This window comes from Perna viridis, chromosome 9 (genome assembly GCF_037379345.1).
Source record: "Perna viridis isolate PV_CMFRI_1.1 ecotype Kerala chromosome 9, ASM3737934v1, whole genome shotgun sequence".
Lineage (NCBI taxonomy): Eukaryota > Metazoa > Mollusca > Bivalvia > Mytilida > Mytilidae > Perna > Perna viridis.
In genome coordinates, this window is record NC_142453.1 from 2,616,333 (window position 1) to 2,640,955 (window position 24,623).

The window sequence follows — 24,623 nt, forward strand, 5'->3', positions numbered from 1 at the left end:
TTTCCACCTCATTTAGAACATCTTCGTCTATTGATGAAAAATGTACATTAGTGTCAGTTTCATTGCTTACTTTATCTATCAGCGTTAGCCAAATAGTTATCGGTTTCATATTTCCTTGTTTTGATATTTAACCAGGAATCTCTTTACATGTTGTGATAGCTTCTTCAAATGTTTTAGGTTATGGCTCAAGTTTTATATCACCGTAAAACTTACAATTTGTATTACTTTTTAGAAAGTTTTGGTGTCTTTCTTCGGACACATTTCAATTGTTTTGTGTTAGAAGAAGCACCCTAGTGCCAAACTTTGACTTTTTCATTAGATAGTCACCCATGTCAGTCACATCCAAATCGAAAACAAAGAAAGAAAAAAAAATAGCGTCAGCTCCATACTGAGGGGCGGATGCAAAATAAATAGCAAAATCGTTTGAACGACAGTTTTTTTTTGTTTTCGAAATTATATCGCTAAAAGAAGTTCTGCGATGAAATTTTCTGCTGCTGTCTTTACATTTTATTCTAGCCTGTCTGTTGAATTCCTTTTGAAATCTAATACAAAAACTTCTCGATGTTAAAGACAAATGGGAAAAGTGAGCACAAACAAGACGAAGTTTTTTTTTTCTCACCCCGTATCCGTTAATCATTTAATGTTGATTCGAATGACAACCTTAACCTGTACATATTGGTGATATAAAATTGCTTTTTTCTTAAGTTGATTCAGAAATATTGTTCACAGAGTAAGATTTGACTCGGCCTTTTACAAGGCTCATGTACACCTACACATGCGTTTCCCGACCACTATAAAGTCCGGCGGGGAATTAAAAAAAAGCATATTAATCTGAATAAAATTAAAGGTTGACATGTACTCTTTGTAAGGTATTTAGAATATTTTCAATACCAACATTATATGGTTAATGTGGTGTAGAAACTATCGGAAAGATTATGGTGATCATTTCTGAAAGGTTTTACGATGAAAGTTAATAACCAAAATGGTGACGTGGAATTGCACTTATGTGACCATTTAAAGAATATTACTTTAATTAATTAGTAATTCTGAAAACATACGCTAACATGGCTAATAGGCGACAATCTTAATCTTGTGTAACGCAAAGCAATTAGACAAACAAGGTCTACTTTGTATGATCGATTTTAATCAAAGATCAAATACTAGCACACGTACTGTATTAGCCTTCGATCTGTTGTATATTCTTTTATCACATCCTGAAGAAACTTATCTCTTTGACTGTCGTGCAGTATACCGAGAATGACGTGCCTTTCAAGTATGCACAGCAAATTCCATTGTCTCTATTTCTGCAAACCGACAAAAAATAAATATCGCAATCGTACGTTTAAATAATAAGGATGAATAAGTTTTGCTGGTTAATGATTCCCAATGTATTAGTGAATTCTGAGCCTGAAAGAAGTTTATTAAAATAACATATTAACTTACCTAGACCATGATATATACACTGGTACCAAGTCCAAGTGCGCTACAATCTGTTCTGTTGCCTACACTGATTTTTTAAGGGCAACCTAATCCTTTCTTAGTACTACCACACACACACACACACACACACACACACACACACACACATTTGTTAAACTAAATGAAAACGACGCACAGATAACCAAATGAAAGAAAAGACATATATCTCTATATCAAGATGCCTGGTTTGTCTTTCTCCTTTATATTCAGTCTCTTCATGAGCTTTATATCACTCGGTTTGTTTCAGGTAGTATGTAGAACGTCTTTGTTGCCTCTTTTCACGTTCTGGCCACGTTTATTTTTTTTTTATTTTTTATTTTTTTTTTAATCACCCCAAATGCTGACGCATCTGTATTTTACTGCCGATATATGTAAATGTATATGTGCCAATACACATGTATGTCCTGATTTTTGTAATTGAATTTACAAATTTTTGTGATCTGTAATGTTTTCATAACAACACGTTGTTTTTACTTTTATTTAGATTAGATAAATTAAAACATATAAGAATGGTATATTTATTATTAAGGCGCTTTTCATAACCAAATTGTATGATACTGTTCATAAACAATAATTGACGCCTGAGCAATGTTTTCCCTGTTAATTGTTTACAGTCTTTAAGACCCTATTGTAATTTAACTAACGAATAAGACGGTAATTTTATTTGGAGTTGACTATTTTTGCATACAACTTTTGCCACCAGCAGAACGTGTTTACGGTAAAATAAATATAAATGAGTACTTTAATGGCAAAAACAAAATATGCTTTTAATTTCGTCACAATCCAAAAAAAAATTAAAATGTACTTGTTGAAGAATTCGAAGATTCAAATTCAGTGGTATAAGGGCTTTTGATAAACATTTATGTTCATCTTTTGTTCGAATTGAAATGAAACTATTAATATCGAATAGTAAATTTTCATTTGCATGGTTGCACTTCAAAAGAAAAAAAATAAATAAAAATAATAGATCTTTGTTTACTCTCCATTTTAATTAATTATCTGTGTTTTCTCCCACAAATGATTTTTTTCATACTATTGATTTATTTACATTGCCTGCACAATTTATATTATAATATATAAAATATATACCTTACAAAACAGCGTGTTTAAACGGAAAACAAACGCAGTATTCATTCACAATTGAATTCCAAAAAAGAAAAAAACAAAAAAACAATTGAATATTTTGATGCCCAGAAAACCATCTAGGGAAGACACGAAAACATATATCATTAACTTGGAAAATCAGAAAGATTTCTTTCAAGTTTTATGGAGAGGTAATGATCAGATCCTTTGTACCATTTCAACAATCTATGAAGATAACATAGAAAGTGGTTGTCTCGACTTACGGTGCAACTGTCACTAGTCGCAGTCGAAGAGGATGTTATACGTGTATTAGCTTGTTCATACAAGACATTAACAACAAACTACACTCAGTGTATAGGGAGATACAGACACTAAAACAAGAATTGACCGAATTTTTTGTTAAAAGAAAGATAAAAAATGACAATTCTGAAATGCAATTTGATTCGTCAGCAATTGACTAAAAACAGTTGATGTTTCATGCTACTGAAAATACTGAACTACCATCATGCCCGTTGATTGAAGAAGGATGAGGCTAATTTAGAAGCAACACTATTCAAATCAGACGAGTTAGTTCATTTAGAGAAGTCATCATTCCTTTATTTCGATACGTGCTTACACCCGAAGACAAGCGCATTATTAGTAATACTAAAATTATTTAATTTCGCAGAATCAGCTATTTAGTATGGATTCATGTATGGATTCTTGTTGAATTTTGAAATCCGATATATAAACGGAAGATCAATATCATCGTATTTTTTATAGATGCAGAAAGATGATAAGACGGTTGTCATTTCTTAAAAGAGGGTGGTAGAGTATAAATCGTATTACTGCAAGTATTTTCTACATCTGATAATCAACAAGAAAAACGGTGAGCAATGTTTGATAACATCACTCCCCCATTTGATAACGTGCACATTATTATCTCAATATATATTTGGATCAAAATCTAAATTAAGGGAGACACAATTGAAGCATGTATAAATATTCAGTGTAATTTTTATTCAATAGCATTTTGTGGTGTAGGAAAAATAACGAAACAAAGTCTATGTTTTAGTCCCCATATTGGTTAGGATCAAAATCTAAAATAAGAAGTCACAATGTGAAAATGTTAACAGATTCTGCATGTACAAAATCCTCTCAGTTGTGTAGGAGAAGTAATGGATAATAGAAGAATTCCTCTATTCGTAATTGAAGAAAGGAAGTATGGACGAAATGAATGAATTACAAGTGGTGGTGCAGAAATGGACATAGTACGTCTTGTAGGGAAAACAATATGCGAAGGTGTGTATTTAATGAGTATACATGATTTTAAGCAATGCTGTAGTTGTTGAATAAGCAATTAAGACAATCTTAGAAACATCAGTGGTTCACGGTCCGTGGTATCATCCGTTCACGTACTAAATGTAATCTTTCACATCTGTTAACGGTAATATCTCTCGTCTGATGGTGTAATATGGTTTAGGTTCAACTAACATTGTATGTAGCCGCAAGTATTGACTATTATACGACATTCGAGGTCTTATTTAAATGAATGATAGACTGGCATTTTACACTTTTAATATTCACATAATGTAGTAGAAAAATTTTTTATGTAAATACCATTAAATTATTCCTGAGTCGACGAACACTTGAAAAACAAACAAAACAAAACAAAACAAAACAAAATAATTAGCATAACAGGTTGTTGAACGGTTCAAAGCCGAAAACGGACCCACTGAGTGTTTAATCTTTGACAAAATATATTTGCTTCTCTCAAAACTAACAACTGACTTTTATTCTTTCGCGCATCGACAAATAAGGGGCAATTGTCAAATACTATGCCAAATATAATTTTAAATTTTTTTTTGTAGATTACATAACGATTGAGTAACAAAGAGCATATTACGTAAATGCTGGGTTTAATTATAATGTCCAGGTAATCAGTCTGCTCAAATCTATGACCTTTGCATACAGAGATTGTCTAGAAATAAAGCACAATGAAGAAGTAAACGCAAGTTATTGGTTTGAAACAACAAAAAATTAAATAGATGTTTTGCAGAGGATACATGACAGCCTAGACAACAACAGACAACAACATGATCCGTGAACAACTGGAACGTGAAATTGGAAAGATAATATGAAAATTCGAGTAATTCTATGAGCAACATTGTTAGAATGAGATCTATCCTTTGTAGGATTTGATATAAATGACTCATGTGCTTTTATGCCAGGTACTTGAACATCTAAACTGTATTGCAACGTAGGAGCAACCGGCTTCATATTGACACTTATTTTTTCTTTAACTGTCCTTTCAAATGCATCTAAGAGTAATCAATGGAACCAAGTGGAGTCCGAGTAGCTCATTTGTTTTTGTTACTTTGTATGTATGATTTTAGTTACTTTACGTTTTTTGTTGTATATGTTTGTTTTCCATGTCTTGTTTTGTCCCTGGATTACATTATTTTGATTACCGCTATAACCTTGGTTCCCTTGATTACATTTTGATGCATTTTGGTCGAATATCATAGCGGCATCCGCGCCATATTGGATACCAACAACAACGTGAGTTGCCCTTGATTTACTGTCCTGACAAAGTTAGCTTTCAATTCTGTATTACCTAAGATAAGTTCATCAAAATGAGTCCTGCATCTCAATTTGAAGGACACCCTTGCCTGTCTTGTATATAGTGTTCCAGTGATAGTCATCGAAGTATGTAAGTCAACCACGACCTACTGCTCCACAGAATATGCTCATCATGCTGCCATGTTTGTCGAGATATTTAATTTACCTGTAAGAAAATATCACTTAAAATAGCGGTGTGTGTGAATGTGTGATTGTGTGTATTTTTAAATAAAATTGTGAATAATTAATAGAGAAATGAAACTAAGAACTGTGTGACAAATATTAAGAGCTTAAAACAAAAGCATGACCATTGGATTGTGATACTGTAACATACAATAATCTGTATTAAAGGAGCTGTAAGAAGAACAGATTGACAGTCAATGCATCGGATATTGACAACGATAAGATTGTTAAGAACTGGTTTTAATATGCACCTAATGCATTTATACTGACCCTATTATATTTTATTCATTGCAACTTTTTAGTTTTTACTCATTCCTTTTCCAAAAAAGTATGACAACAGAATGAATCAAAAACTACTCCAGATTTTTTAAAACCAAATTCAAATCAATTGAATGGCTGCTCCTCTATCATATTTGCTTTGAAAGATATGAATTTCTCAACTGATTTTTTTGTTAATTAAGATTTTTAACAAATGGTAATAAAAGATGAAAAAAAAATGTTTTAAGTTACAGACATTTCATTAATTGAAGGATCTTTAAGGTTATATCACATTGAGTGCTTTCTCTCATCAAATGTTTGATATAAACGATAAAAAAATATATTACAGGGCAAAATGTTGTGTTTTCAACTTGACTTTTTGAAAGCATCAAAATAAAAAAGGCAAGTTGATGGAATGTGGGTAAAAAATGTTTGCCATTTGTTGACGATGCGTCGTACATGTTGGTTGATAGACGTAGTTCAGACGTCGCGTCATCAGTTGGGGATGACGTTGGGCCGATGCGCAAAATGACAATCATTCGCCATCGTTACCCAACGAGAATGCCAACATAATGTCAGCATTTGCTCAACATCTATTTTCTATCTGGGTTCGGTTTAAAAAAAACACAACTTCTACTTCCCATAGGTTTAATGCAATAAAAAACTTACAATATCAATGGTTTTCATAAACTATACATTAATTGCAACCTACAGGAGACCATAAAACAGCATGGTTCTACGTGTGTCACCTGGCAATCCTCAAATGACACAAGAGAAGTGAATGATCTATTCAATTCAATATTTTGTTGGAAAGAGCACATAAGATGCATGACCCAAACAAGACATATATAATAGAAGTATGTTAAGTTCACACATTACAAGATAATCTAAATGAATACAAATAATATATCCAACAATGAGTAACAAATAGCATGGGGATTCCCATTGTCTTCTTAGGATAGGGGGTAAATATTAGATACTTGTATCATTAAATAAATGAATCCTAAAAGCACGAGAAGGCGGGTGAACTTATAAAAATGTGCAAAAATGGTTTTCCTTTCAATTTTTGAAATAACATTCTCACAGCAATTTACGGAAGAAGCGATATTTTTGCACAGGACTTGGTCAAATTAGTGGTATGTAACTTAAAGGTAATGAATATGGGTTTCTCAGATGCAACTCCAATTCAAAACTAAATTGAGCTTACCGAATTTAGGTCTTTGGACCTCTACTTCTTTTTGAAAGCAACTAGTTCGTATCATGGTAAACAGGGCTTACCCATTAAACGGAAAGACACGTACATTTGATTTATTTTAAACACATATTAGATCTTGGTTTTCTTTGAAATTGCAAAGTTGTTGTTTTTGATAAAAACAAAACATGTAAGTGAACAAAAACAGACGATTAAAAACGTCTTTGTTTTTATGACGAACCGTCGGCGACCAATTGGTCATTTTTTTCCTTAAAGCTCCTGAGATTATAGAACATCAAAAAAGATATTATGTTTTCTTGTTCAATATTTTGTATATAGCGAAAGATGTCGTTGTTTTACCGTTGTCTTAAATAATTACTGGACAAAGTAAAGACCAGCGTTCTTCTCATATAAGTCTATTTGACATTTTAATTTCTTGTAATTGGAATTCAATCAAAGATAAAAGTTAGAACAGAAAACGAAATATATAACATTAAAACACTATATTGTTTGATTTACACATTGTGGTATATGCATGTATCGCTATTACCCAACACCATTGACACAAAAAGAATATGCACATGTTTCATTCGTTTAACCCTGTGAGATTTTACCTCAGTATATTAGCCATAAAATTAATAATTATACCATTATTTCTTTTTCCAATTTTATAACAAAAACCTGATGATATCAGGAAAAAATGACACATTAAATAATGACACAAAGCAAATACATTTGCATTTTATTCAGGTCCAATTTTTGGAGTTCAATTTCATTTCTTATCTCCTCTAAATTTTCCTCGTAATTTTGTTTCCATTCACGTCTTTCGCGTATACATAAATATTTATAAAATTTTTGCAATTTTAATTCCAGGCGTTTTAGTTCTCGAATGTTACGACGTATCCGTTCAATTTCACGTTCCAGGCTTTCTTTGGCCATATGGTTATTTTCTGGCCTTACTAGTCTCTGTAAGTCTTTAATTTCACCTCTTATTATTTCAAACCAACATCGTGTTGTAACTTCTTCGTGTTGTTTTATGTCTGGACATTCACTTTCTCTCCTATAAATCAGCTCTTCGGTTTCCTGTTGCTGTTGGTCTTCATTTTGGTGTTGATTTGCTTGCATGTCATTATTCCATGAGACAGTCTTGTCCTCCTGCCCTTCAAAATTTTCAGGTCCCTTGTCGTGCATTTCAGTGTTAATATTTAATGGTTTGGCGATGTTTTGCCTTTCGTCGTTTGATTTTTTATTTTGATTAGATTCGTCAATGTTCACTGTTCTGATTACTGATACTTTTGTATCTATATCACCTATTATGTTTTTCATCGCATTTTCTTTCTCCTCTTGGGTTATTTGTCGTACATAAGGTGATTCAATGTTTCTAGTCATACTTGGATTGATGGTAATTACAAAATTATAATCAGTCAGCTCTGAATGATCTTTACGGAAACTTTTTATCGCCTTTGTTGTGTTTCGCAAGTCATTAATATACGCTTTTCTATGAGCAACATTGTCCGAATGAGATCTATCCTTTGTAGGATTTGATATTATTGAATCATATGTATTCATGATAGGCACTTGAACATCTAAACTGTACTGCAACTCAGAAGCAACCGGCTTCACATTGCCACTACATTTTGCCTTAACTTTTCTTTCAAATGAATCTAACATCGTTGCTCCAAATTGTTGATTGACTATCTCCTCCTGAAGACCTGTCTGCTCTTCAGTAAATTGAATATGATCTTTGACAACGTTCTCTAACGTGGATTTTGGATTAGTTATCTCAGTCAAATCTTTAACAGACCGGCGCAGGTCTGCTTTAAACCTTTGTTCAGACTTGGCTACGCTTTGCCGTATGGCCTGAAGCTTCTCCCTTAATTGAACATTTGTTTTATACAATTGTCCATAATCCTTTGAAATGTCATTACATTTCCTTTTCAGATATTGATATTGTTCCAACTTACATTCAATCTCTTTAATGACTTGAGTATCTTTTGAAGCTATGGTATTGGATGGTTTTTGTTTTGATAATGAACTAATTGGGTATAGCCAAACCGTCATGGGTACTGTATTGCTTTTGTTTACTCTCGCCGATAAAGATTTACATACATCGACGGCATCCTCAAATGTGGTCGGCGTTCTTTCTAATTCGATGTCTCCATAGTATGTACATTGTATTTCTTTCAAATTGGAGTACGCCTCGTGCGCTTCCTCGATACATCTTGAGATATTCATGAAAAACATAACATTAGCTTGTAAGTGTGCTTTTGTAAGTTGAACATTATGACTGTTTGACGCGCTTTGGTCGAATATCATAACGGCATCGGCGCCATATTGAATGCCAACAACAACGTGAGTTGCTTTTGATTCACTGCTACTGACGAAGGCAAATTTTGATTTGAATTCTTTATTATCTAGGATTAATTCATCGAAATGAGTCCTGCAGCCTAATTTGAAAGATACTCTTGCCTGCCTTGTATATTGTTGGTGGTCATCGAGGTATTTAAGCGAACCACGACATTTTACTGTCCCACAGAATACGCTCATTTTTGCGCTGCCATGTATGTCGAGAAATTTTGTTTTTTCAGATATGGAATCCTCTGTATTAAAATCATAATCAGATCTAAAAAATGAAAAAGAGGAAAAGAAGAAACTTTAAAGAAAAAATAATGAGAGCAAGTCATATGGTGTTATTTATTATTTCAATGACCGTTCCAAAGCTAGGACAAAAATCATTCCATTATGCTGACAAACAAGTTCGCGTAACACCACTGATTACTATTGCTAGGTTTTTTTAGTATAAATTCCCCACCACCAAACAGCAAATACATCTACCAATTCATAAGCATAGGGTTTATAAATGTAGATAATAAATTATTTTTATTCTTGTGATTAACATGGCCGTGACGACTTTTTCAATTATATGTGGGAAAATAAAAAAAAAAATATATTATTGACACTTAAAACATGAAATAAGTATTTGAGACATAAAAATACCCTTCGATAAAATTATCCGTACTAGTCGTTCATATTTATCACTTTCAGAAGTAACAAAAATGACTAACCTTATGGGAAAATCTGTCCTTTTCATCAACATAAAGGATAAATATTTAATGGTACGTTTAAAAAAACAACGACTTTTTTTCTGATTGTCGTGATAAGTTGGGTGTACATGTGGAAAATTGTTATATTTTCAGAATCTGTACAACTTATGAAATTGATTTGCTTAAAAGGAAAGATATTGCTGAAACCGGTACATGTAATAAGGGTAAAATGAAATTTCACGTATATGAGCCTTGGATGCTCATTGATAAGATAGACACATTAGCTATACACTTACTGTTCATTATCCCTGGTAATCATGTTTGATTGTATGATACTTTCGCTACATATTTTGCCTTCAAGGAACATGTTGCGTCGACAATCATATAACATTCCAAGCCGAACATCTCTCCCAAGAGCAGAGATTTGAAGAGCCATTTTGTAAATCTCAGATCTCAATTTATGTATCTAGGAAAAATACATTATTCCTTAAACTTGCTTTATATTCAGTTTGATTACATAAAAAATCGTTCGTGAAAATCATGTTTTAACAAAAAACTTAAAATCCACGAGTTCTTGATAATAAAAAAACATGTCTGTAGTGATGACCATAATCTTGAAGTAACATGACACTGTTCAAGGGACACTGGACATTTCTCATATAAATATCTGATTCCCGAAGGGACTGGACAATAGACAAGAAAAAGAGCAAAAAAATGGACGTTATTGGTATGCAGATCACAGTACTTTTGATAATTTCAGAAACAGGAGTCGTATTCTCTTCTTGTATCATTTACGGCGGTGCCACAGTTCATTCACATCCGAAAAACTCCTTTCCGTAGCCTTTATATATGTTGCATATCTATCATTCCAAGAACCTAGAACCTTAGATACGATGCTCAAAATCAACAATGTGCTCGTGGGGTAAGTGAATGAAAAATGCGAAGACTATTGTAAAATGTTACCATGCTGTGTCTTTTATGGTTTAGAAAATTGAAATATTCGCAATAAAAATTTTTAATTCTAACAACTACAGTGAATTCACAGCTGTGTTAATGCATTTAATTCTGTGTGTGCCAAAAGTTGTACTTTAACTGTTATATATATATACATAATGACAGTCTAACTTACATCTTTGTCATAGGCATCAAATTATTCGCGGTTGTTTTATTATCGTACTACATCCCTTCCTTGCAAATAGCGAAAAACATAACTGCCGCAAACATTTTATGGTTTACAGCTCTATTAATGCCTAATCAAGGAACTATCCATGCACCGAAAACTCGTCTAAATCGACTTTGTTTTGTACAATGTCTAAACCCCTAGGGTAATTACACTTCAATTAGAGTATTCAAGGGAACCAAGGTTATAGCGGTAATCAAAAGAATGTTATCCAGGGACAAAGACCATACATACACAACTAAGAACATATAGTTACTAAAATCATATATACAAAGTAACAAAAGCAAATGAGAAACTCGGACTCCACTAAAAACTGGGAACATGGACAAGGTGTACCGCAGGGTAAGCGTCTTCTGCTTTTCTAGAAACACCTGCCGAGTTGCTCATAAAAAGTCAAGTCCGGGGTAGACAAACGGGGAAAGGAAAACTATGACCCGTTGAATAAATCAGTTTTCATGGTGCAGATGGACATACCATAACGATCCACGAGTTCATGATGACGACCATAAAACTTCTGTAGTGATGACTTCAATCTTGTAGTAATATAGCTTAATTGGTATTTTCTGTTTAATATTATCACAATTAATACTTCTGATGTCTTTTGATGACTTATGTAGATTTTTGTAGTCATAATTTATCCTAAAAAGCGCCCCCAAATAAATAAATAAATAAATCAATCAATCAATAAGTAAACAAAAATTTGGATCTTTGATTTTCCCGTAAAAAGTCGTATAACTTCGACTCGTCAAGGTATTGCTCAACTAACGCGTCTCAAAGTTGACATCCTTCGATAGACGTTAGATAATTTGATTTTCTACATAAAAAAATCACGACCTACTAATTTTCAAGATTACATTTTTTAAAATTGTTAAAAATATAACCCCAACACTAGAGAACTGATCTCAATATCAAACCGAATACTCATTCACAGCCTACCGACGTTGTAAAACGCATATTTTAGGCATTTATAATTTAGATAAAGATGTATCCAACATATCTGATCAACTCAGGCGCTTAGATATTTTTTGGGGGTTACAATTACTATACAATTATAAAATGGGAATTTTCAGAATTATTACACCTTAATTTCATAAAAAAAAAAACAAAAAAAACAAAAAAAACAAAAAACAAAACAATACAAAACAAAAGAACAATAACAATAACAAAAAACAAAACAAAACAAAAACAAAAACAAACAAAAAACAAAAAAAACAGAAACCTAGAATATAAGCTATCTTGAAGTTTTATTCAAAGTTTACAAAAAAAAAATACAAATACATTATCTGTATGTTGCTGATTAATTTTATAATTGGAGAGATAAAAACGAAAATTTAACAAGAAGGGAATCAGCAGACAACATTTCAGGATCATCGGAATTATCAAGAACAGTATGATTATTATAAAAGAAGTCTATAATCGAAGTCTTCCTTTATCCTTGAGTACATTGTAAATTTGGTTGGTCGAAATTTGAGTTAATAGTGAATCTGAAGAAAATCTCAATTTGAGCCGGGGATATGAAACTGGCTAAAAACTTGTTAAAGAACAATATGAGAATTTGCGTGAAATGAAACGAAAAACGAATTATGCTGATCAAAAACTTAGGAAACTTGCAGGTGAAGATTTTATAACATATAAATGTAGATTTACCATCGGTGCTATTCAAACCAATTTAAAACACAATAGGCGGGCATCTAAGACAATGAGCTTTTGCATAAATAAGGGTAACAAAAAAATTATCGAACAATTATCCGATGCAGGTCAAGTCAAAAACAAATCCGGCAATATAGATATTACACCATCGTGGCAGCTGTAACCGCAATGGTCCTGACTTAGTTCAGGCATTCCAAACAAAATGGTGCAATAAATCTAGGTTTTACAGCACACTAAACCAACCTCTTCCTTTGCGGTGTGAATATATCTGTGGTAATTAATAAGCATTTGCATGCTATTGCGTCACAATCGGAAAATTAGCGGTAACATCATGAAATCATGAATTTTCACAAATTTCAGCTCCCAGATTTGCTTGTCATTTGCCCCTTTCTAAAATGAAGTCTTGCTATGCTTCTGCATCCCTCTAAATGTATTGAGTGTACATAAGTGTTAAACATGTTTTGATTAAAAAAATGACTAGAAAAGGAGCAAATTTGGCGAAACTTAACAAATGAACCAACATTTAATCTTTCAAAAATAGTCATTACTAACAGAAATCATCAAAATATCTTCGCTAAGTGTAAACTCACCCTAAAGTGAGCTATGAAAGGCCCGACAACAAAAGACAACATACAAGTAATGAGAGCAGAACGATGACACTATTTCTAAATCAACCAAAAAAAAAATAATAATAAATAAAAAAAAAAAAAAATAAAATAAAATAACGACACTCAGAATTAAAAAAAAGTTTCTTCTGTAAAAAATAGTTAACTACATAATGGATACAAGAGAAAAGCTATTGATATACTGTGGTGTGGTGTACTATGAAAAGACAAAATCTGTATCAAACACCTCCACTTCCGGTAGTTATAAAATAAATAAATCTTATATCTTCAGGCATCGGGATCTAAATTTAATTGATAACTGTTGAAATTTTAACGCATACTCGAGATGGCGATGCGATGATAAAAAATGTAATAGAGAACCGTAGTAAATCATATTACTTAGCAACTTGGACTAGTGCCAAAGGCGTTACTTAAGTGCAGCTGGAAGGCGTTATGTTATGCGTAATGAAGAAATTACGTAAGTGTAAGTCATTTATTATTCGTTAAAGATTAGCTGAGAGTTCAATTGAAACTGCTTAGTTTCCCGCTTTGACAAGGGCACGTAAAAGGGACATTGTTGAACTTCTGAATTATGAAATACGATTTTTTTCATCACATTTTAGGCCGTTGGTGAACTATGTGAGGATGTTTTCTTAACAACACTAGAAATAACAGAAATAACACACAAGAACTAGTAAGAATAATCCGGGTCAGCAGCTTCCCGGCAAGAGTCACAGAGGGGCCCTGCCAAATAATTTACAATAAGACGATATTAATCACTTCATCAAAACACCATGATGTAAATAATGTGAAGATGCGGAATTAGTGGAAGATTTCAAAAATAGACACACAAAAAAAAATATATAAAAATAGATAAAAAAAATGTTTAAAAAAAAAATCACCATAAAACGTGACATAATTTTCAATTTACCGTATATGATCAAGAATTTGATACTAAAAAATAACCATCCAAACAACATTTCAAAAATTAAGAAAACGGAATGTGCCTCTTTGTAATTTTGATGCTCTCCAATGAATGATCTTGTTCTATAAAATTGTGATTTTTACGAACTCCCAAACCAAAGTCCATTCATATATCTATGCCAGGGTAATGGTGAAAATGAGAAATATCACTGATTGATTGGAGAGCTTTTAATTCGTCTGGAAGTTCAAAGCAAGCAACAAAACAGTGACATAGAATATTTGACTATTAGCGAGTTTGATTTGCAAACAAATATTATAAGAACAGACTTACTTATATTTGATACTTTATCAGTTGGATAACGAATAAAATCTTTTGGTACTTCGAATACCTTGTAATATTTGTAAGTAAATAGCCACTTCTCTGAACAAATATAAAACATCAATTGTTTAGTTCCTTTGTTACCAAACAACCTGAATCGATAAGAGCTATTTATATTCACCAATCAACACAAAACGCGTTGTGTTAATAGACTTGGTTACGATTCTGCGACACAAAGCACATTTTACTAAGACAGAATTCTGGTATAAAACTATTGAAATACATCGAACGAATATAATTCCAATGTTAATTGTCAACAAGGTAAGAAAACACTAATCAATATTTTAGATCTCTTTAATGAATTAAAAAGTTGCTTCTCCATTCAACATGCAATATGACTTTAGTGAATACACATTTTAGTATGAGTATAGGATTAATTAAGCGAGAGAGTCTTTTCTTGTGATGTGTTCGAAATATTACAAACATCGGATATTAAACATAGGAACGAATATCATTCAATGATTTTTTTCCAGTCATTTTTCCTTACGTTAAGAATTTTTTTCTATTGCTTACGACGCCGCTATTACAACATTAATATGTTTCCACTCATATTTAAAGTCTCAAAGTCGTAAGTTAATTATAAAACTTGTCACAGAGTAGCAGTAAATTGATACCAGTTCTAATTATCAAATAATTTGTTAAAATGTACGTATATGATTGGAGAATTGTACATTGAACTATAATTTATGTAAAACTAGAAATATAAGTTGTTGCCATAGCTTGTACTGTCCTCTGAAGAATGGCGTTCTCATTCAAGCTGCTGTAACCGTATCTAAGAATTTTTGCAAGAGGATAATTAATCATAATTGCTGTATGATACTGACACAGAAAAAAGTGCGAATAATGTATTCGATACTTAAAATTTAGACCATACACTGTTTTTTATGTGATTAGTACCGCTCAAGTTAGATAGTTGTTCACGATTCTGCATTTTGTCTCTCTTCAAACAGATATTGAATTCGCGCAGTGTACCCTAAACTGCGAAAATGAACAATCAAATAATACAGACTACAGCTCTGGGAAGACCGTTTCGGTTAGGAATGTTGTATGATCGTAGAACAGACACCATTTTACCGGGAGAAACTTTGTTTTCAAGGGCTAAAATATCAGAGCATGCATCAACGGAAAATCTTCAAGGGTAATGTGTAAATTAAATCCGATTAATCCTATGTTCAACTAAAGTTTTGCTGATGCATTGTAGCTACAATTCATTTGATATTTAACCATTTAATTTTGTATAACTTTGTATATTGTCATACATTATTTCAAGCAACCATTGTAAGACAATATCCTATTAATACAAGACGTATAATGTGTCCCATAAATAGATTGAGTAAAAGACAATTACGTGATGAATTGATTGAGTTTTTACTAAGCATATATTTTATTGAAATAAGATAGCAGACAATTGCAACTCCAATTTAATTCTTTACTCTACTTTCGCTTCACAGGGCAGATTCAGAAGTTATACTCGGAAGTTCATTTGAAAAAAAATCATGTCTGTTTGAAGCTGATGCAAACCTTAAATTGAACTTCATGAAGGGATCAGTTAATCTAGGTTCATCGGGGAAATATCTAACAAACAACAGCTCTTCGAAGAACAAAGTTGAAGTTTGCCTCAGCACAAACATCTACACATCTTACACTGAGCTTGATATCAGGGATCTGTTTAAAAATAATCATGAGCCACAGAACATAAGCAATTCAAGCGCAACGCACATTGTATGTGCTATGAAGTGTGGTGCTCATGTAAATCTAAACTTTGAACGAACAATAACTTCAGATGAGAACAAACAAAAAATCGAAGGCGAGATGAAAGGGGCTTTAGACGCACTTCTGTCCATGGGAATTGATGGATCCATCAGTGGAAGGTCACATTCATCAGACGAGAGGAATACAGAAAAAATGTCATGCAAGTTTTATGGTGACTTGATTCCAAAACAAAACCCAACAACGTATGAAGAAGCAGTCTCTTTTTTCAAAACCTTGCCTACTATGTTGACAGATGCCAGCGCTCCTGTGACTGTTTGGCTATATCCACTCTCACTGACCAATGGGAAAGAAAGCTATATAGAAAGACAAATTGACGGGGATGCGTTAAAACAGGTTCTTGCTATTTATGACAGACTCTCCAAACTAACAATGGCATCAAGCGAACTGCTTAGACATCCTTCATGTACATTTATACCAGAGATTCAATCAAAACTACAGGCATTTGCAGACAGAGTACAATCAACAGGAAACAATTGTCGCAACAATATGGATAGTATGCTTGCAGACAAAATAGAGACTGCTAGAAAATGCATAGAACTGACAGAACAAGAAAATTGGCTGGCGATGGCACAATTTGAACTTGGGTTATTCGATTTCTATATTTCTGTTCTAAAAGAAAGCGAAATTATTCCGTCTGACCCTCTTGACTTTGAGAGGAAGATTTTTGAAAACGATAATGTTGTTCATGTCAGTTTTTCTTTGCCACTTTTGAATTTTAATGCTGACACAAAAGAAAATAAAGAACCTGAGAAAAGGTCAACAGACATAATTCAAAGCAGCTTACAATTATTGTCGGGAACAAGACAAAATGAACAGACCAGAAGTATTGTCACATGGAGTAGTGATTTTGAGATCAAATCACTTTTACGGAAAACTATCAAAGGAATTAAGGATATAAAGTCAAAAAATAAGAAGATCGTACTTATTATTACTTTTCATGACGTGGAAATGAAGAGTCCAAAGGAATTCATTAACGTTTCATACCTAAGAAATGGCGAGGAAGTCGATGTAGAATTCAACATTTTAGACAAAGGCAAAGAAGGAAGTTTACCTTTGTTTGACGATGAAATTCAGAAGGATGAAAGTCACGATTTATCCGAAAGTGATGTGAGTGACTCTGGAAATGAAAAAGTACAGACTTAATCAAGATTTTGCCATAACGTTTTCAAAGAAGTGACTTTACATAATTATGCCGCTACAAAATATTGTTGTTGTTTTTTATTTGTTCATTGCTATTTATTTTGCATTATTTCCTGTATAGATTAGGTCGATTTTGATATTTTTTAAATGAATAGTTTCACTTCATTTGTTTTTGGTTATTTTATAGCTTGCTTTATATGTGTTTTGCTCATCATTGAAGACTGTGTGGTGAACTGTTGAAGTTTTTTATTTTTATTTTTATTTTATTTCCTTTTTTTGGTATTTGATGAATGCATGTCGCATTGACATTTAAACCACATCTCTTTTTATTCATTATATTGTAGAAAACGGTCTTGTAGTTTATGAAGACTTGTAACTGATATACAAGTGCACTAGATATGTTACAATATATCAATCAATCAAGATGTCAAAAAGTATTGTATATGTTATGCAAATGAAAAAAAATACTTTATTTAAGAATAAAATATTGTATTTGTATAACTTTTATATACGTGCATTCAAGCTGATGTGTTTTGCTCAATCAAATCATGGTGTCGGTTGATTTTACGAGTGAGAACATTTAAAAGTGCAAAATGTTGTTTCTGAATGAAATAACTGTTTTGTGTAGGGGTAGGGGATACATTGTTTGGTATATCACCACAGTACATTTACATTGTCTACTGTATTACACTTAAGAAAAACATTGTGAAATGGTGTATGTTAATTGTTATTTGATCATAACAACAAATGGCAAGAACACAAAAAAAAGTAAAAGCTAGTCCGGGATGTGGATAATTACCGAGAGTGATTACTTCTAGTATTTGTAAACACTGTATAAGTGGACATCATGATGTTTACATGTTGTATGATGAGAACTTAAATATTATTAAGTGAATATTTGACAAGACAAAAAGGGGAGGTGTAATGCCTTATTGAACTAGTTTACAATCGGATGTTGCACGTACATGTCCACAATCAAGCGATGTTGGTCATTAAAATATCAGCATTTTCAACTTTGCATAGTATTACGTTGTGTTAAACTTTCTTTTAAATAAATTATGCTCAGTAAGAAAACGGTTTTTTAAATATTAATATCTAAAAGATGTTATTTTTAATAATTTTTGATATTTTAAATCTTTATTTTTAATAAATGATAGAGGGAAGTGTTAACTTCATAAATTTTATATACCGTTTGTTATCCTTCAATTTTCGACTACCAGCAAACAGTCAAGTACTTAACCTACCTAAACACATGCAATTGTTTTTAAATTGTAATATTTTTTAAGTATTTAACAGTGGATAACAGATTATGTTTTTATTCAGTGAACTTCACACGTAGACGTTTACCACAAACAATCCCTAAGAACATTCTTTCGCGTACATGTTATTAGTTGATCAAGATATATATAGACCACCAGATGATTATACCAATCTTACAAGCTACTTTGTTTAAAATACAGGACAGAAAATACAGCTGGGGAGATAAAGTGTTTTAATCTAGCAAAAAAAGACTGTTATTTTCTTTTTAAACAATAAATTTAAAATTATTTCCCCTTCAACTGATCTTATCTATTGAAGAATCCTTGAGTATTGAAATCATAGTTAATCAAACGTAAAAGCGATTTATACATCTAAAGCGATTGCGTTGATGCATGGAATATGATGCATAGGTGAAAAAATAGTTTTGTTTGTCATCAAGAATTATGAATTTCAAGGTGCATAGACATTGGTTCAAATGGTACAATATTCGCTTAACTTTACGACCTTTATGTTATGTTTCAGTAATAACATTTATTTCTTTGTTTTACATTTTTACTGTGATACATATAAGTCACATCTCTGAAGATGCACAATAAAGAAAAAAACAAAAAGAAAAAAAAATACCAGTGCTGAAACATAATACTAAACATAACTATAAAAAAAAAAAAAAAAAAAAAAAAAAAAAAAAAAAAACATGTAGAAACTAAAGATAAGAACAATCTGGTTTGTGGTTATCAATAATTTATCTTTTGATTGCAAATCATTTTTGTTTTGTTTTAGATGGTGTATTATTCAAAATGATAATCAATATGAATATAACCTTTGATTTTAGATGTAATGAGAGCCTGAATTCAGTCTGACGGGAAGTTTAAATTAACATGAGCATGTAACTGGTAACATTGGATATGACATTGAAATGTGTAGTAAAATCCCTGTCGGCAACCAATAAAACACAGTAAGGATCTTACTGCTTTTGAAAAATTCTCAACCATTGGTTTAAAAAAAACTATGAACAAAAAAATCCAGAAGACCTTTAGGTAATTTCTGTACATTTTTAATATTTTATAGGAGTTAAATGATGGTTCATATACTGCGCTTTACCATAGCTGTTTCTTTTTCTACACAATGGCTCAAGATCAAAGCTGAACTCAAATTCAATGAGTAATCAAGGAAACCAAGGTTATAGCGGTAATCAGAAGAATGTCTTCCAGGGACAAAGACCAGACATACACAACAAAGAACATAAAATAACTAAAATCATGCATACAAAGTAACAAAAGCAAATGAGCAACTCGGATTCCACTAAACACTGGAATTAAAATTGAATTAAGAACTGAAATATGCGGTCCATCGCACAAGGATGGAGGAGCGGAAAAATTCTAAATCCAATTCTCCTTTCCCTTACTATATATACATATATAACGTCTCAGAATGTGACGAATCTATTCTACACTGCTCCATCGGATCAAATTGATACAGGGAAGATAACGAAACTTATAGAAGGGTCTGAAAATTCCCAACGATGTTAGAACTGTCAAAATTGCGAAGCTAATTTTTGTCGTTCCCTCTGCGGGACTTATTGATTTGTTGTGACATGCATCATTAATTTGATCCTCTATCCTACATATTAACACCTAGATGAACTGTCCCGTACTACCATACATCGTGTACTAAGTTACAGCCCTAGATTAATCCTACGAGGAGGAATCACCCGGCCAGCGAAAGCTATATTTTAATATAGGCTAGCTGGCCGAGTGGTCTTGGGCGCTGGACTTAGTGCAGGCAGTCTTGCCATAGATGTCACAGCGGTACGAGTTCGATTCCCGCGGAGGGAACGACAAAAATTTGCTTCGCAATTTTGACAATTCTAACATCGTTGAGAATTTTTCAGACCCTTCTATAAGTTTACGTTATCTTCCCTGTATCAATTTGATCCGATGGAGCAGTGTAGAGAATAGAGTCGTCACATTCTGAGATGTTGTATAATATTGCTTTGTTGTGACATGTATCATTAATGTTTGTTTTGGCGTTCTTTTTCCTGCCTATGATTATAATAGTTATTTTCTTGTCGTTATCTTTTGATTCTTCCCAAACCGAAGCTGTACTCGCTATAATATCAGTTCTTAGAATGGTGCAATCGGCCACATCATAGATAAAGGTTTGAAATATGTAACACTCGTATTTTTTTTTCTCAATTTTATACACCATCTTTTGTTAAAGTCTAACCATGAGAGGAATCTCAGATATAAGGCATATCTGATTAATCAGAAACTTTATATTGCATTAATATACTAGTACACTCCCTGGATCAATCCAACGAAAAAGTCACCGCAGAAAGGTTATGAGGCCAATTTTAGGCATATATCCCCGTCTCTTTCCCGAAAACCCCTTCTATGTCTGACAGGTGCTTCGGTCGGAGGGCACTAAGCAATCACTATAACCCCTACCTTAAAAGGTGTCAAGATCCGTCACTTATGAATATGTGTGTGTCCCAATTTGACTTGAAAAAAAAAAACTTCTGTTGAAATTTTAAAATTATGGATGAAATTTAAGAAAATATGAATTCCCCTTTTATGAAAAACTCATTTTTGTCACACTGAAACTGAAAAAAATCCATTATTTTACATGTTAAAAAAGAGTAATTTTCAGTTTCACTGTGAATTTCCAGGACAAATGACATCTTAAAGTTGCATACCATTGCGAAGCTTGGAAGATAAGGCTGTACAAATCATTGTGCTAATGGTACGATGATTGTAGAAATTGTTCACAAAATTTACTTGAATAAATAATACTGGAAATCCACATTTTTACCTTTTCTGCTAACTGACAGCATGGAGGCAAATTACTCACACATGTAAACAATATTTATACACTTTTAGTAAATTATAAATATGGTTTTAAACTACACATCATCAGCTTTATTTTGACTTCTTTTGATCAGAATACACACAAATAATGCACTTACAATGCATAGATCTGGGTACAATGTGTTGTGGTAATACATGGGGGGAGGGATGGGTGGGGGTGGATGGCCATTTGACCCAGAAAGGGTTAATGAGACCTTAAGAACTTTTTACATTTTATGAAAGCTTGTGCTATTGCAATTCTATTAAGTCCAACACTATTACAATCAGAGATGGGACTACAAAGTAATGGTCATTTATATACCATGCCCCTCAGTGATATTTTCCCTAAATTACTTAAATTGACAATTTTAGCAAACTTGTCATACCAAATTGATATTTATGATAATTCAAGAAGTTGCAGTAGTTAATATCATTGATCATAATAAAAAAAGAGAGATTTCAATCAATCAATATCATGCCTATTTCATTACTTTGTGATTCTTAGTCTGTGCTGAATGAGTACTTTGAGTACTTTGAATACTTTGAATATCCCAAGCGTTAGGTATTTCAGGGATGAAGTCAAGTGATGAGTTCGTTCTAATGATAAGAATCTTGTTGCTTTTTTTTTTAATATCTTGTACAATCCACCTTTTCAACTATAGCCAGATTACCAATATCACTATACTGATATTGTGTGAAAAAATGACTAGCAAAGGCTATTTTCATCAAATTATGCGTTTCTTTAAAATATGCCATAATTAAGGTTATGGTCTCACTTACCACTTCTAACGTTTCCAAAAAAGTAATTTTCAAAGTTTGATACTGAGACCAATTTTCTAGGGGTAGGTATGATATTTTTTAACAATTTTGGAAAATCCCTTGTAATATTTTTAACAATTTTGGAAAATCCTTTCTTAAAAATTAGTTTTGCGTGGTTCATTTATGTCGAAATTTGAATTAATTATCGAATGATACCAAATTTGAGACGTTTTAGTTGAGTAATAACGTGTACAGTTGAATTTATGTGGCTTTTGACCGAAAAATAGAAAATTTGTTCAGTTTTTTATATATGCTATCCCAGGAAGGGTAAGACGCTCAAACAATTGAGTCATAAAAATCTTGGCTTTTTGACCCAGTGGGGTATAAATGTAGGCTTATACTGAAAAAAGAATCCGAGAATATTCTTTCACGACAAAATTGATTCGGTAATGGGAGGTATAAAGGTACAAAAGGATAATCACTTGGTCACTTAATTATGAACTAAACTGATCCACTATATAGTTTCAAAAAGTTTCAAAGCTAAATGAAAACCTATGTATCAGCTGCCCATAAGGCATATTTTGCAATGTTGAGTAACTTTTCAAGGTTTTCTTTTTCACATTTCACTCGGCTCCAAATTTCAATTTCATGTAATTTTAACCAAAATAAAAAAAAATAAAAATAAATAAATAAATAAATAAATAAATAAATAAAAATCAAACACAGAACAGAACTTTAAAGTCAGACCAACGCTTAATAAATTAAAATCTGAACGCATCATCGACTGTAAATTAATTTAGTGCATTATAAGCATTTTTAAAAACACTTTCTACTGGGTTTGGATGTAGGAGTGTTTTTAAAATTAACTAAAATTATTCGAATGCTAAATCCAGAATCGGAATTGTAAAAAAATGTTTAACTTATTACATGGGTCAAGAAATAAAATATAGATTAGTATAATAATAATAATAATAATAATATTAATGATAATAACAATGGATAACAGCGCCCTATCAATTTGAGAACATTTCTCAAATTTGAAAAATATGAATAAATGAAATTTAAAAAAAATATTTATTCTACACACCAACTATATCCGTCTGTAAATTTGATGGTACTCAGACGAATTCGTAAAGCTTATTTTAAACTGATGCTGTGAAATGTTTTTTTTTCCTATTTAACGATTTGGTTTCGGTGAAAGTATTATCAAAATCCCCAAATATGTGAATACACAGCGATTTATACAGCTTTACATGACATTCCGACTTCTGCTGTTTAGTTACGTAATATTCACATCCAAACATTATTAAATACATTTTACTCTAATTATTTTACTTATCAAAAGGAAAGGTTTAAGTAGTGTACATTGACCTGCTAACTTATGGAAGATAACTCTTTTTTGAAAAAAAAAGGATGTTTCAGATCAGAGTAGAGACTTAAACCATTTCACCATAGCCTGACACCGTCTTAACAACATTTTCGACACAGGTCTGAAATTGTCTGAACATGACTGATCAGGTGCTGGATACGAAAGACTGAACCGACTCAAATAGACTGGACAAGACATAAATGGTTACGGCCGATAACAGTCTTAGCAGCTACTGAATGACTGAACTAGTCTTAATAAATTTTTCTTCAGACAGGTCAGACTTGTCCAGACCGAAATGACCGTTTAAGACTTCAAACAAAGTACTAGTGAAAACAGAATGCATTCGGTCCCTGTATTCTAAAAGTAATGTCAAGTTACGTTCGTGTTCAATCATGTTCCCTCAACTAGAACCCAAGCAAATAAGAGATAAATATTCTTCCAAAAAACAATAACTCAAATGTTTTCTTGATTTTATTTGAATTTATGAATAGAAATTGTATTTTTCATCAAGAAATCACAATTTTTACTTTAACACTTAAAGACCAAGAACAGTGGAAATATTTTACAAATGCAATATAACCGTATCATTAAAATAATTCTCGTATAATACGGTCCAAAAAGGTTAATAAAATTTGAAATATCAAAAGCTACTTCTGGATGTTTGCCAGGTTTTCATAGATGGTCTCCTTTCTTTCATACAAAAACCTCTTGGGCTTCATCACATACGAACCAAACTTTATTCTATATCTCTCACTCTACTACACTAACTTTACAAAACAAGTCTTGACACTCCTGTTTCTGACCCCACCTCATCATTATACAGCTTGTTGCCATCATTTTAAATATTGGTTTCCACAGACTCTTTAAACCAGTTTATGTGAAAAGTCAAGATGACGAA

General features: G+C 32.3%; 2 protein-coding genes across 3 annotated transcripts; one reads left to right on the forward strand and one right to left on the reverse strand.

The window, feature by feature from the left end:
• Positions 1 to 6,235: 6,235 nt before the first annotated feature.
• Positions 6,236 to 14,632, reverse strand: LOC148606105 (uncharacterized). Of its 2 annotated transcripts, XM_088546254.1 has the most exons (4): positions 14,531 to 14,632; positions 10,137 to 10,306; positions 9,862 to 9,879; positions 6,236 to 9,419 (listed from the first exon to the last, which is right to left on the reverse strand). In XM_088546254.1, exons 2-4 carry the CDS (start codon positions 10,274 to 10,276, stop codon positions 7,505 to 7,507), a joined length of 2,073 nt encoding a protein of 690 aa, XP_088402380.1. In that variant the 5' UTR covers positions 10,277 to 10,306; positions 14,531 to 14,632; the 3' UTR covers positions 6,236 to 7,504. The 2 variants fall into 2 exon arrangements, with proteins under 2 accessions (XP_088402380.1, XP_088402381.1); XM_088546255.1 differs by lacking the exon at positions 9,862 to 9,879.
• Positions 14,633 to 14,720: 88 nt separating this feature from the next.
• Positions 14,721 to 17,992, forward strand: LOC148606106 (verrucotoxin subunit beta-like). Its single transcript, XM_088546161.1, has 3 exons — positions 14,721 to 14,839; positions 15,529 to 15,716; positions 16,030 to 17,992. The coding sequence occupies exons 2-3, from the start codon at positions 15,565 to 15,567 to the stop codon at positions 17,492 to 17,494; spliced, it is 1,617 nt and encodes a 538-aa protein (XP_088402287.1). The 5' UTR covers positions 14,721 to 14,839; positions 15,529 to 15,564; the 3' UTR covers positions 17,495 to 17,992.
• Positions 17,993 to 24,623: the final 6,631 nt, after the last annotated feature.

Excerpts from the sequence above, each read along its gene's own strand:
- LOC148606105 (XM_088546254.1), bottom strand. The coding sequence starts at position 10,276 with ATGGCTCTTCAAATCTCTGCTCTTGGGAGAGATGTTCGGCTTGGAATG.
- LOC148606106 (XM_088546161.1), top strand. The coding sequence starts at position 15,565 with ATGAACAATCAAATAATACAGACTACAGCTCTGGGAAGACCGTTTCGG. Across the intron at positions 15,717-16,029 it reads TCAACGGAAAATCTTCAAGG|GGCAGATTCAGAAGTTATAC; the intron begins GTAATGTGTAAA and ends TTCGCTTCACAG.